This window comes from Primulina eburnea, chromosome 14 (genome assembly GCF_022965805.1).
Source record: "Primulina eburnea isolate SZY01 chromosome 14, ASM2296580v1, whole genome shotgun sequence".
In the NCBI taxonomy this organism is placed as follows: domain Eukaryota; kingdom Viridiplantae; phylum Streptophyta; class Magnoliopsida; order Lamiales; family Gesneriaceae; genus Primulina; species Primulina eburnea.
The window spans coordinates 23,130,632-23,145,327 of record NC_133114.1 but is presented as its reverse complement, the minus strand read 5'-3'; the positions used below and the strand labels follow the sequence as shown (position 1 = coordinate 23,145,327).

Sequence of the window (14,696 nt, the reverse complement as noted above, 5' to 3'; positions counted from 1 at the left end):
AAGAAGGTAAGGATCTTCGCAATGAGCTTTGCGTTCTTTATGATAAGCATTATGCGGAAGGTTCAGACAAGAGGACAGTTTTTGGCTTCCCCAGCCGGGTTGGAGTTACAGAAGAGCTTGGCAGGAAAAAGCAGTCGACTCTTATCGTGCCTCCTCAGTTTTTGAAGATGAAGTTTATCGACATGTCTATGCCATTCACGACGAGGTGGTGTTGAACTGTCGTCACATCCTTCGAAAGAAGCTTGTTCCGGAGGAGTTAGTCTTGTTGATTGGTCCTGAGGTCACTAACATAGATGAGAGTGTATTCGATGCGCCAGTAGTTGACGCGCCCCTCGGCGATTTCGGAGATATTGAGATTATAGAGGCATTGAATTCTCTGCATGGTGATGATGTTTCCGATGTTCCATGATGTTGACTTTTCTATTTCGGTGATGCCTCCTTAGAGTCTTAGCTATGTTCGCTTTCTACTTTTAAACTGATGTTGTTTATATTCATACCCTCAGTAGAGCGGTTTGCTTGTCGTGGTATCTTTGTTCTACTCTATGCATGTGTGGTTTCACGGAGACATGACTTTATTTATATATTTGTTTTTTATTTTGACGAGTTCTTGATTTATCATTACACACAGCATTACCGATGTGCTTGCCAATGGGTGATTGGGAAGTGATCAGGTTCCCAATATCTTTCTTACGGAAAGTCTCATGCCAACCTCATGGGTGGCAATGAGTCCCAGGCATTATCTTCTTGACCTCTTACGGTTTCAGAGTACCTGAGCTGGGCTGGTCGGGCCTCTTATGCCTAGGTAGCTCTTTCTTTAGGACAACCAGGGTTCGATGACTGTTAATGCGAGTGTACGCGCACACCTGCACAGGTGCGTATACGTAAGCGTATTAAACACACTATCTATTTATTAGGGACGTTCCCCTCTCAAACACCATGTAATGCCATTAATAACGAAGAGAATAAAAACTTTTATTAAGATGGAGAATCGTTAAACTGAGAATTACAATCTTGTTAAAAAGCCAACGCATCGTACGAGAAAACACAATTTCTTGCTAATCTTAGTTTTTACTGATAAAATTTCTTTAGATTCGTGATAGTCCACGTCCTTGGCAGTACTTTCCCATTTGAATGCTGGAGACAGTAAGCTCCTTCTTAGGCTATTCCAACCACTTTGTATGGTCCCTCCCACTTGGGGTCCAATTTTCCTACCGGGTGAAGGACATCCACTCGCCTCATAACTAGATCTCCACTTGAAAAGATCGTGGCTTCACGCAGTTGTTATATGCTTTCGCCATTCGTGCTCTATGTCTTGCCGCTCGTACTGAAGCCCCTTCTCTCAATTCTTCAACAAGATCTAGAGAAAACCGCAAAGATTATTGGTTTGCTTCTAAGTTGTATTGTTTTACCCTTAGTGATTCTTCTCCGATTTCTGCGGGAGCGACTGCTTCGGTTCCATACGTCATGCTAAATGGGGACTCTCCTGTCGAGCTTAGTGGGGTGGTCCGATAGACCCATAAGACGCTGGGTAGCTCGTCAACCCGCCTGCCCTTGGCAATTCCAAGTCGTGTCTTAATATGTTGCAGCATAGTTCGATTGGTGACTTCAGTCTGTCAATTGGCTTGAGGGTTCCCTACTGAGGTAAAGAATTGTTGAATTGACAAATCGCGGCACCACTCTCTTAATTTGGCTCCAGAAAATTTTGTGCCATTGTCAGATACCAGTGCTCGTGGGATCCCGAACCTGCATACTACACTTTTCCAGAGGAAATTGATCACATCTCTCTCTGAAATTCTTGCGAGAGGCTTTGCTTCGACCCATTTGGTAAAGTAGTCGACGGCGATAATGAGGAACTTCCTCTGTCCGGTTGCGTGCAGAAAGGCCCCACCAAATCCATTCCCCACTGGGCAAAGGGTAGTGGGCTTTCCATTGGCTGAAGCCATGCCGCTGGTTGATGATGAAGATTAGCGTGCTCTTGGCATGACTTACATCGCCTTACTAACTCTAGTGCATCTTGTTTCATTGTTGGCCAAAAGTAACCTTGCCGGAGCGCTTTTCCTGCCAATGCTATGCCGCCCAAGTGGTTTCCGCAAATTCCCTCATGAATTTATCGGAGCATGTAATTTGCCTGAGCGGAAGGCATTTTAAGTAGGAGTTGGGAGTACCCCTGTTATACAACTCTCCGTCTATCAAGGTGAATCGGGCAGCTCTCACAATAAACTTTCTTGCTTTGGATGGATCTGAGGGGAGTCCTCCATTTAACAGATACTTGACGATTTCGTCTCTCCAACTTGGCTCATCTTCATGTGCACAGAGGATGTCCAGATCTCCTACTTCAGACTCGTCCTTATCATATGAGAGGAGCGTAATCTTTATGTTATCAATGATTGTTATGGAGCTGCCGAGTTTAACCAGTCGGTCTGCTGTGTTATTCTCAGTTCGAGGTATTTGTTTGACTTCGAAGTTTTCTAAACAAGTGAGAAGCTCATTTACCTTTGTCAAGTATCCTTTCATTTTGATCTCTTTGGCCTCACAATCTCCTAGAACTTGATTGACTACAAGCTGTGAATCACTATATGCGACCAGGTTCCTGGCCCCAGCTGCCAAAGCTAACTTGATTCGTATTATGAGCGCTTCGTATTCTGCTTCATTATTTGATACTGGAAACCAGAATCTGATCGCATACTGGAATTGATCTCCTTGAGGACTCTCTACTAATACTCCTGCTCCACTTCCTCCGGGCGTTGATGATCCATCTACATGGATTATCCAGGTAGGAGTTGAAATCTCTGTCTCCATGGTTTCCATTTCTACTATGAATTCTGCTATAATTTGTGCTTTAATGGTAGGCCGTGGCTGGTATTCAATCCCGTATTCACTTAGCTCCACGGCTCATTTGGTCATTCTACCTGATGCCTTTGGGCTAGAAATTATTTTCTTCAAAGGGTGATTTGTTAGTGCTGTCACTTGGTGGGACAGGAAATAAGGGCGCAACTTTCTGCCTGCTACTATTATGGCCAAGGCTAATTTCTCGAGTTTCGTGTACCGGATCTCGGCACCCTGCAACACTTTGCTCACGTAATATACTGGTTTATGTTCTCGTTCTTTCTCCACAGTTAAGATGGCACTGACTGTTTCATCTACCCCCTCAGGCGTGGGAAATTTCAACTTCATATGGTAAGTTGACCCTACCACTTGGAACATGTTTAGACTTGGGCATCCCAATATCACGTTGTAAGCAGATGTGGCATTCACTACTAAGAAATTTACCATCTTCGTAGCTCTCTTTGGGAAAGATCCCAATGATAGAGGGAGGGTAATCTCCCCTAGTGCCTCCACTACTTCTCCAGAGAACCCCACTAAGAGGGTACTGACAGCCGTTAGCTGCGCATTGGCTATCCCCATTTTTACAAAATCATTATGGAAAATGATATCGGCTGAACTGCCTTAATCGACCAATATCTTTTTCACCCAGAAGTTTGAGATTGTGACCAAAATAACCAAGGCATCATTATGTTCAACCTAAGAAGATTCCCGGTCCGACTCATTGAATGTCACTTCTCCGTAGATTTCGGATACTTCAAATATCGTCTGGGTTTGAGTATGATTAGGAGAATGGTTGCTCCTCTAGGCTACGCGCAGAAGATTCTTTCTCGCTATGTTCGAATCTCCACATGCTGCCCCCCGGTTATCACTGCGATAACTCCTCCAGTCGGCAAGTTCTCGTTGAGGTGCTCCCTTCGTTTTCCTTGCTCTCCATGATTCCTTTTTGGCTCTTTCTTTTGGTAGTCATCGCGAGGCTTGTTACCTGGTTGCGGGTAGTGAGATTTACTCACAAAATCTTTTAAATAACCTCTCTTTATTAATTTCTCAATTTCAGCCCTTAGATGGAAATAGTCTTCAGTAGAGTGTCTCTTGTCTTTGTGGAAATGACACTACTTGTCAGCTTTTTGTCGTTTAGGGTTCTCTTTCATTGGGCGTGGTTGCTGCAACAAACCTTGTTTTTTCTACAACCAACAGTATTTCCATCAAGCGTGCATTAAGGGATATGTGTCGGGGCTCTGGGACATTCGTTTTTCTTCTTTTCGGCTTCCTCCTGGTTTATCCTCTTCTCTTCTCCTTTTCCCTAGGTAGTGAGGTTCGACTATTTCTTCAATGCGTATGTATTTCTCGGCCCTCTCCAGTAGTTTTTCCAAGGTAATTGGGGCCTTTCCTGCTATGGACTCTTTAAATTTTCAATGACGGGGGTTCAGCTGCATGATTCCCGCTAGCAGATCGTGGTTCACATGGGGGACTTCATGAACAGCTTGAGTGAAACGTTGTGCAAACTCTCTTAAGCTTTCTCCCTCTTTCTGAACTATTGCAAATAGATAGGCCGCAGTCTTTGGGTACTTTCGGTTAATGGAGAATTGATGGAGAAAATGTTGGGTGAGTTGTTCCAAGCTTGTGATGGTGCCAGGTGGGAGTTTTTTGAACCAAGTAAGGGCACGGTTGGCCAGCGTGGTCCAAAAAATCTTGCAATACGCGGCATCACTAAGATCATGCAAATATGCTTTTGCATAGAATCTATCCAGGTGATTCTGCGGGTCTCCTGTCCCATTGAATTCTGGTAGATTTGTTATTTTCACTCCAACTGGCAGTACTTCAGTCAAAAAGGCAGTAGTGAATGGGCTACGACGGGCAGGCAGGATTGCCAAATACTCGCTCCTCTCCCCTCAGTACGAAATCCTTGGTGCGCGGGCCCGTGGCTATCTGCTTCATCTTCTTGGACCGCTGTCTCCTTCTAGCATTTGAGAGGGGCACATTGTTGGTTCCTACTCCCTCTTTCTCTGCATGAATCCTTCCTAGGTGGTGAGTTAGAGGTACCTCCACATTCACATTATGTCTGCCTCCCTGACTCTGTTGTTGGGCAGCCAAATAATGTGCTACTGCCTCAGCTACGGCACGCGAGGCAGCCTTTTCCATCAAAGACCTCAAAGCATTGGGAGTCATGAGAAACTCTTGTTGCTGTTGGGGGTCCAAAGGTGGGGGCTCCTGAACACCCTCGTTGTTATGGGTGGCATGGGATCGTGTTTGCATACTCAGTGAATCGACGACCTTTCCCACAGACGACGCCAAGCTAATGCGGGTCTTAAAATGAAACCTAAAATCAGAGAATTGATTGGCCTCTTGCTCCTACGAATCAGCTAACAAAATGGAAATGCAATTAATTATCTTTTCGGGGCTATCACCTGCTTCACGAACAAACGTTAGAGGTGTCGGGTACTAGCCGACAAAAAACCCTCCAACGATCAAGTCATCGATCACCTCCAAAATATATAAAAAAGGAAGAACTTTTAGAACTTAAAAGCTCCTACCTCCAAAGTAGGAAATGATTGGTATTTATAGACAAATTGATATGGTTCCAAAATTGCAAATGAACCCTCCTCTAGAACTAAATATTGGCAACTAGCCTCTATAGGAGCTAAATATTAGCAATAGGGCCATTTATTCTTTTCTTTTTTCTGATCGATCTTAATGCAACTATCCACAATTAGAACTTAATTAAAATTAACTAAAAATCACAAACCCATCACGTGGTATATAGGATGCATAATTATCATGTCTAACGGAGGTTCGTGAAGCTAAAGCGAAAGCGTTGCTCGACGCCATCAATTGGGTTGTCTCTTTGGAGCTGTAACAAATTATTTTTGAAACAGACTCCAAATTGGTTGGAGATGATATATCTTCATAGCTGGTGGATCAAAGTGAATTTGGATCGATTGTTGCTGCTCACTTTTTTTTTTTATCAAGAACCTATGTATTAAGCTCATTTCGCTAAAAGACAAGTGAATACGATTGCTCATACATTTGTTGGAGCGGCCGATTCTTATGCTAGTATTTATTTTTTCGTGATTGTAATGACTTTTAATGAAGAAATGAAATGCTTCTAGTAAAAAAAAAATTACACCGACCACCAAGCCAAATGTCAAGTGGTAGTTTTATCCCATTTTTACTTAACCCACATTATCCCAAAAATTAGTTTTCAGTATTTTTCCTCCAAGTGTCAATTGGGTCAAGTTGGTACCAGCTCAACCCACAAAAGAAATTGGGCTCAACCTAATGAAGTTGTGGATAAGCTGAATTTGACTCAAATATTTAGCTCGATTAAAATACAATGAACTTCAATTTTTTTTTTTTTTCAAGTAACGAACTTCAAATTTTGATAATGTATATTTATCTCTTTGTCATTTTAATCATCTATATTTTCAATTTCAATTTGAGTAATTTATTTATTTTTGGGCAATTTTGGTCCTTTTAGCGTTGTGCTGACCATGTGATGCCAGTATTCTCCATGAAAAATGATTGAGATTTCAAAAACTTGAAAAATACATTACTAAAACTCGATTCTGACAACACACATAACAAAAATTACAAATAGAATAATTTATTGGACCATGATCAGAAATTTTTTTATATTACTATAAAAATGTTCAAATCTACAGGTTCTTTTAGTATTCAAGAAATAAAAACATGTTCTATGAATTTTTTCTTCTTTTTGAGTTTAATAAATAATAAATTAGATTATTTTTTGTCAATTATTATAAAGTTGAAAATTACGTGGAACACTATTTCTCTTTGGAAATTTTTACGAATATAATGATCATAATAACTTATATGACATTGTATTTATGGTTAATTTTTGAGATGAATCTTGGACTTGAAATATGAATATTGTTACTTTTTATGTCAAAATTACTATTTTTCACTATAAAATATCATTTTTTGTTAGTTATGATACAAAAAAAAATATTTTTTTAATATATGCTAATATGAGTTTAAAGTAATTTTTTTTTTCAAAAATATTATGAAATGATGTATTGGTATGCAAAAACATAATGTGCTCCTTAATTATATTTTTTAATAATATTAAGTATTAAATTAAAATATTCAAATATAAGAGTTTTGTTTTTCTAAATTAATACTATTAATGATAAGATTTATATTAACTCTATATATGATCTTCTGATTTAAAAAAGTTTATTTTCTAATAAACTTTAGTTTTCATGTTTTATATATATCGAAGAATAGATGCTGGATAGAGAGAATGACGAGAGAAAGCAAGGAAGAACAGAATACATGCGTGTTGTTATGAAGTAATCAAGATATCGACTCTCGTCGGGTTGTTGTGTTGTTGTGAAGTATTGAAAACTCTCAAAGACAATAACTAATCAAAGTGTTGTTCGAGAATTGTTCATTAAATGAGATTTCGGTTTCACAGTTATTCGTATTTGTTTGATTATTTTTCTTGTAAGAAATTTAGGATGCAATTTGCTCTCTTGATGTGTTAAAGGGTTAGCTTTTTTTTATTTACTAGTATTTCTTTCATGTGTAAACTGACTATTTTTCCTAGCGAATCTTTTGTACTGAGACACCGCAAATGCGTATACTTGTGCATAATTATTTGTGTCTTGATTTATTTACATAAAATAATTGTGTGCTAAATTATTTATTCTACTGCATATTTGTTAGGTGTTACGAAATTACACACAACACCTCTATCTGAACCACATAGTTCACCAGTTATTTAATACTTTTATGTTAAAAAATTCTTTCATATTACTTTTCATTACAGGTATGAGACATGTCGACACATCTCATGAATATAAATCAATGAGATCGCTATACTCGGAACCCACTCATGTTGTATATGTGTGAGTCATAATTGGATAAGTTGCTAACCATCATGGTTTCATGATATAAGTTTTTTAAAAGTAAGTCTATTGTGAGACCGTCTCACGGATCATAATCTGTGAGACGGGTCAACCCTACCCATATTCACAATAAAAAGTAATACTCTTAGCATAAAAAATAATACTTTTTCATGGATGACCCAAATAAGAGACTCGTCTCACAAATACGACCAGTGAGACCGTCTCACACAAGTTTTTACCTTTTTTAAATACCAAGAATGCATTCATTCATCCGGAAATATTTTATGGCCACTTATTGGTGACTGGTTTTCTACTTGCATAATTGGCTTCTCTAATCGTTTGTATAACTGTCTATGAATCTACCGTAGAAGATCCAGCTCTTCTTTATTTCTCATAACCACTTCTCTCACATCCACTTTCCCATTAAACAATAATCCAATTAAATAATCAAGTAATCAAAATAATAAATAAATCAATAACTACTCGATTATTGACTAAAGGGGAGAATTTTTAATCTTATAAATCATTAATTTTATAAACTATAATAAGCAAATTAAGTTCATTAAAATTTAAAATATATCATAGATATGTTGAATTTGGTATTCATATATTGTACCTAACATAAGCAATATATACGTCTGACCACTAGTCTATATTATATTTATCATGACCACTTATCTATATTATATTTATCATTTGGCTCGCTATATTATTTATCTATATTTTTATCCATATTTTTATCCAATCTAATATCCTGTTTGGTGCACCATATTATTTATCCATCTACCAATCATTTATCTCACATCAATCAAAGCATCAATCATTTATCTCAAATCAATCAAATCATTGATTACAATATTACTTTTAATAAATAATATTATAAATATTTTCAAAAAGATAAACGGTAGTATCATATTATCTCAAATTTAATCAAATTAATCAATCAAATCAAACATTATATTAACTATCATTTTTATATATTTTATTATGAAAAAATATTATTTATCTCCATACTGTTTGTCTCATACCACAAACTAAACAATATTATGAAGCATGTGCATGTAGTACTAATTAAGTTTTTTGTCATAGTACTTTTTTTATTTAAGAGTGGGTCTCACGTGAGACCGTCTCACGGATCTTAATCTGTGAGACGGGTCAACCCTACCCATATTCACAATAAAAAGTTATACTCTTAGTATAAAAAGTAATACTTTTCAATAGATGACCCAAATAAGTTATCCGTCTCACAAATATGACCCGTAAAACCGTCTCACACAAGAGCATCCTATACTTGATATTTGTATGTCATAGATAGTGTAGTTTTTTATTTTCCATCTTACTACCCGATTTTACTATTTTATAATAACATATTTGTCTATAGTTTATTTAAACTACTTCCATTTCAATTTCAAATATTTATAACTTTTATTTTAAAAATAAAAAATTACTTTATTCTTTATTTTATTGTAGAGACACACGTATTAAGTGTGCAACGATCAACTAGTTTTATATAATATTAAAAAAAAAAAAAAAAAACGTTTGTTATACATTCGCTATCACAAAAAGCAATCTTATCCAAATCTTATCCACGTTCAATGGTCATGTAATTCTTACTCGAAAAATTATTATAAAAAAATCATAAATTTATCTAAAATGTTGTTATAAAAAGTAATCTATATAGTTTCTAAGTTTATACAATCTCAAAAAAATTAAAAATTAATTTGGCACTTTGAGAGATGAGATTTTTTGAATAAGATCATGGAAAACACAACCTAGGAAATTTGTAGAGTTCGAGATGCTTATAATTTATTTTGAAGCAAAGATAACAATATAACTTGATTATATTATTTTGATATTTGAATTGTAATAGAGATATCAAATTGGCATTATAATAATAATATTTACTCGACAGTCAGGAGAGTGGGTGAAGACACTTAAACGTTTCATTTTCTACCATCTTACACCATTGAGGACTATGTTGTTTTTCAGTTGGAGTGTATAAAAATTTATTGATGGATAAGTAAGAAATTGATGAAAACTTTGAGCAAATGCTTTTATGCCAAAAAAAAATCGAGTTCTTTATTGAAAATGAGTTGTTTAGATTGATTTTCATTTTTCATGATGATATTTAATTGTTGATATGCATAGTCTTTGAGTAAATCATATCTACCCTTGTGATGTATTGATTCTAATTTCAAGTTATTTTTGGTCATGAATTTCTATCCTTAAAGTTAAGGGAGTATAATGAATTTCAATTGATGCACGTAAATTTATAATTAATTGTTGAGTTCAATTCAAAAAGTTCGCATAATGAGATGAAAGAAAATAAAATAAGAGAAAAATGTATTATGAGTTAATTGTAAGATGATTTGAAAAGGGCAAAGGCATGGTGAAAAAAATACATGATAGAAAATAGAAAGAATGATGGAGTATTCAAGAGCGAAAAGATCTCATATGTGCATTCAGGATTCGAAAGAGAGAGGTAACAAATAAACATTAGATGAATCTAAAACATCACAAAAAATTGAATACTAGAATTCAAGCTAAATACCCCCACCCACACATATCTGACATTTTCCTTAATGACTCTAAAAGGCAAATGTTCAACAAAATGAATAAAAACGCTAAGAAATTAGATAACTCCCCTGAAAATGTTGAGCATCTTAGAAAATAAATGTCATCTACTGCTTCAGTGGTGACAACACGATGTGAGGGTGGACGGTGATGTGCAGATAGTATCATTGTGGGTTTGTAGTGGTGCGCTGGTGGGATGTGTTGTGGATTGCGCTGGTGGTTGCTGGTTACTGGTTACTGTGTGTGCCTTGTTTCAATTTCAGAATATGTTTTTCTTTCAAGGCATGATCACGTCCTAATCAAAATTATCTTCTGCATAGGTCATGCCAAAAAATATATCTAATCCCAAAAAGAATTTTTTTTAATAAAACACAATTAAAATAAAAGATAACAATTAAAAACTTGGGTTGCCTCCCAAAAAATGCTTGATTTTTAGTCGTCAACTTGACCCTCAGAAGCACTCATTAAAGAGCGATTGATGCCTAAAATGAGTTTCATATGACAACAAGTATGTGTCTTGGTTCTATGTGCCCTCAAGTTTTGCTTGATATTTTCAATGTGAGCTCGTCTCATCAACAAAATGTGACTTTAAATAATAAACATGAGATGAGAGTATCAATATTGGCTCTTGAAGAACAAAATCTATTAAGATTGGAGATAGATAAAGGCAAGGATTCTGTAGATGTGTATATGATAATCATATCGATGAGCTCAAATCGATGGTCTCAGGAGCTTGTTCATCTCTCAATTTTATTGGTGGCTCATTTTTGTTTGCTATTTATTTCAAATCTTCTTCAAACTGAGGCTCAATAGCTGCCTCATTCAATGGCACACGTTTTTTTTACCATAACATTCAGTCGACTTATGATTAATTCAAGACTATATCCCTCATCTTCTTTACACTCGAAAGGTTGGTCAGTAAAATTCGAGTGGCTAATTTCTTGAGGGTATTGGTGGTTCCAACTCTGCAGCGAAGGACCCCAATTATAATGAAAGTCAAAGTCGGCCATATCATCCAGCAAACATATTACATTTTCTTCATCTCGACTAAGTATTGGACTACCAGTTGCTAGTGCCCCATTAAATACCCATCTTTGTGTAACTGCATCCAAATATTTAAGGAGAAGTAAAATAAGAACATAGTTAAAAAAATCATGTTTTCTGAACGTTGTTATTAAATTACTGAGTCTCTCCCATGCTTCGTATAATGGCCCTCTTTTTTTTTTTTTTATAAAAGTTGTGCATACTTGTCGATGGAACATCTCAAGGTATTTCACAATAAAATAGTTCTAAAATTCTTCTTCTCTTGATAAATCATCTGTAAGAGAAGAGCAAAGCATAAAAAAGAAAATAAAAGTAACAAAACTCGAAAAAAAATTACCTGGCACCGGTCCCTGACAATGACGCCATAATTTGGTGTGCTGTCGTTGAGCCACCGAACTTAAATTCTTGAGCCACCGAACTTAAATTTTTACTCTCTAAGTAAAATGAGTGTAATGATGAGTAACGTCAAATCCATATGTGGAACATGAGATTTATTTCTTTCCAGGGAAAAACAATTAAAAATGGGGATTTTGTTGGATAAAGACTAACTAAATAAAATATTTAAAATAAAATCAAGCAAGGCAAAATAATGAATTTAAATGAAGAGTTTAATATGAGAAAATTTTGATTCAAGAGGGTTCTACTATTCAATTATATCAATGTTCATCGACTAACATATTATTTAAACATGCGGTTACAAGCAATTAACCTTATAATTATATGGATAGCCGCTTAAATCCTTTTTTCCCCTAATTTAATTGACCAAACCCAACATGCAGTCAAAACTTATCAGTAATCAATTACACATGATAGCATTCCATATTGATTAAAAATATCATTTTCGTTTTCTGAAAACAGTTAATCCTAAAATCTAACAATCGAGATAGTTGTAATTGATAGATTTAATTTTTTCGATTTATTTATAGTAAATATGTTATGATAGCACAACATACATAATCTAGTGCTACTCATATACCAATCGTTCATAACAATTATGGATAATTGAATTCATGGATAGCAGTAGAAAATTATATGTCCAATTAAATTGTTAGATTAATCAACATATAACTTTAATATAAATAAATCATTAATCAAAAAATAATTGAACAAACAAAAATATTATATTAAAATACAAAAACCTCACAGTGATAAATTTAGTAATAGAAATATCCCTTTAATCAGAAATAAAAACATGGCCTAAATTCTTGAGAAGAGATAAAAAAATTCCTACGCCTCCTTGTGTTTCACATTGAAGAGAGTGAGAGAGAAGAGAGACTTCTATATTCCTTATTTTTGTGTGCCTCCTTCTCTTCTTCATGCATAGATGGTTAACAGGGCCAAAGAGAAAATCCCATTAATAAAAAAAAACCTAATGTAGAAAATATCTAAACAAAGATATATAGAGTTTTTATAGAATAAAACTTTGTCTAATATTTATTTCTCTCAGTAACAACTTCTTTATCCAATAATTATTTTTAAGTCAAATACCATAATTATGAGACTAAATTTTGGCATAATCTTCACAAATTTCGATATTCACTCTTTAAAATTATGCCAGCTTCAGTTTCACATACAACAAAAGAACAGTCACAAGGCGTGATCACGTCTTGTTCAAATGTGATAAAAATCATCTTTTTAGCTCAAATTTGCTCCAAGATCATAAAACTTCTTCTTACAATAAAATAACACCAAATTGTATAAAAAATACATTATAGTGGACTTGTAATTATCTTAGTTTCCATGTGGATACGCCATTTGGACTCACTGAATTATATAACTTATGGACAACCTGCTCTTGGGAATGCTACAATAAAAGTTGGGCAAGGACCAATTGTGAGTAAATGCTAAGGCTGATCTCTAAAGAAAATGAGATATGACCAAAAAATAGGCACGCAACTTCCTAGACTAATGGGCCTAACAGCTCGACTTATTGGTACACAAATAGGTGTACTATGCGCTGCCACAAATATATAAAAATAAAGTTGTACATTGATTAACAATTATTGATTTTGGCATAGTGGTAAGAGTCATGGGTTCAAACCTCCCAAGAAGCGTATTTCTATACTTCTTGAAGGGGATGTTGGGTTAAGTACGCATGTGTGAGAGTAGTGAAGGGATATATAGTGGACTTCGTGGAAAGTTCTCATGCTTCAAGATGTTGGCATTATGCCACATGATCTAGTTGGCTAGGTGTGTCGTAAATGAGAAACATCAAATCTTGATGAGTAATATACACTCTCTATGGGGTACAGGACTGTCGGTAAAGAAAGGGTAATATTGATCTCCAAGAGACAAAATACAGCACCAGCAGATAGACACACAATTTTCTAGACTCATGAGCTTAACTGTAATGCCCGAGATTTTATTACCGTGATCTGAAATTAATCTGAAATGATTTAGTGATTAATTGATTGGATTATAGACGGAAAGGATCAGACCGGGAAAGACGAGAAAAGACGCGAAATATGTGTGAGGGAGACGCCATTCGCACACATGTGCGATCTGGTGCGCACACATGCGCGGATTTGGCAGAAGACCCCGCGCATATGCGCGGCCTGAAGGCGCGCATATGCGCGTGGTGTCCAGTAGCCAAGGAGCTGGAACAGGACGTTGCACGAACATGCGCGACGTGAGCCGCGCACATGCGCGAGGTAGGCAGAGAGTTGGGCGTACATGCGCGGAAGGATGTCGCGCATATGCGCGAGCTGCCGAGAAGGGTAGATGCTGAGACAGTAGGTCTCGCGCATATGCGCGAGGCGAATGCGCGCATATGCGCGAGTGAATAAATTCAGAAATGCCGGGCAGAAAGCCAGGCGCACATGCGCGGGCCTTGGGCGCGCATATGCGCACGACATGCATTCTGAAAATAAGCCATTTAGCGTATCATGCATTCGGATGTATGTATATATATACATATATCTTATCAATTTTCCTTCAGAGTTTTAGAAAAGGAACCGAGGGAAGCTTCGCATAAATCCTTACGCCTTTTTATTTCGATCCGTCCGTCAGATTTTGAATCCGACTTCAGTACTGAGTTCCTAGCGACGACAGCTACAACTGGACGTAATACTACGTTTCGATATGCCTGGAAATTATGATATTGTCAGAATTGAATATGAATCATATATGGTGTTTCTGATATAGTAGGCATCGTATATTTGAAGTCATATTGAAGAACATGATGTGTATGTAATTGTTATGATTTTCAGAATCGATAAAATCGAGATTAAACAGATTTGAGATTACTGTCTTGTATTGTTAATAATTATAAGTTGTACCGATATTGATTTTGAATTCTGGTATTATATCTGTGATGTTGAGATTGATGGGGTTATTGAGACTGTATTGTTATACCGTCAAAACATCAGTGGGTTGATATTAATC

General features: G+C 36.2%; 2 protein-coding genes across 2 annotated transcripts; both read right to left on the bottom strand.

The window, feature by feature from the left end:
• Nucleotides 1–2,067: 2,067 nt before the first annotated feature.
• LOC140811269 (uncharacterized) lies at nucleotides 2,068–2,808 on the bottom strand. Its single transcript, XM_073169136.1, has one exon. It carries the CDS (start codon nucleotides 2,806–2,808, stop codon nucleotides 2,068–2,070), a length of 741 nt encoding a protein of 246 aa, XP_073025237.1.
• An 84-nt stretch (nucleotides 2,809–2,892) lies between these two features.
• Nucleotides 2,893–3,405, bottom strand: LOC140811268 (uncharacterized). Its single transcript, XM_073169135.1, has one exon. The coding sequence runs from the start codon at nucleotides 3,403–3,405 to the stop codon at nucleotides 2,893–2,895; it is 513 nt and encodes a 170-aa protein (XP_073025236.1).
• Nucleotides 3,406–14,696: the final 11,291 nt, after the last annotated feature.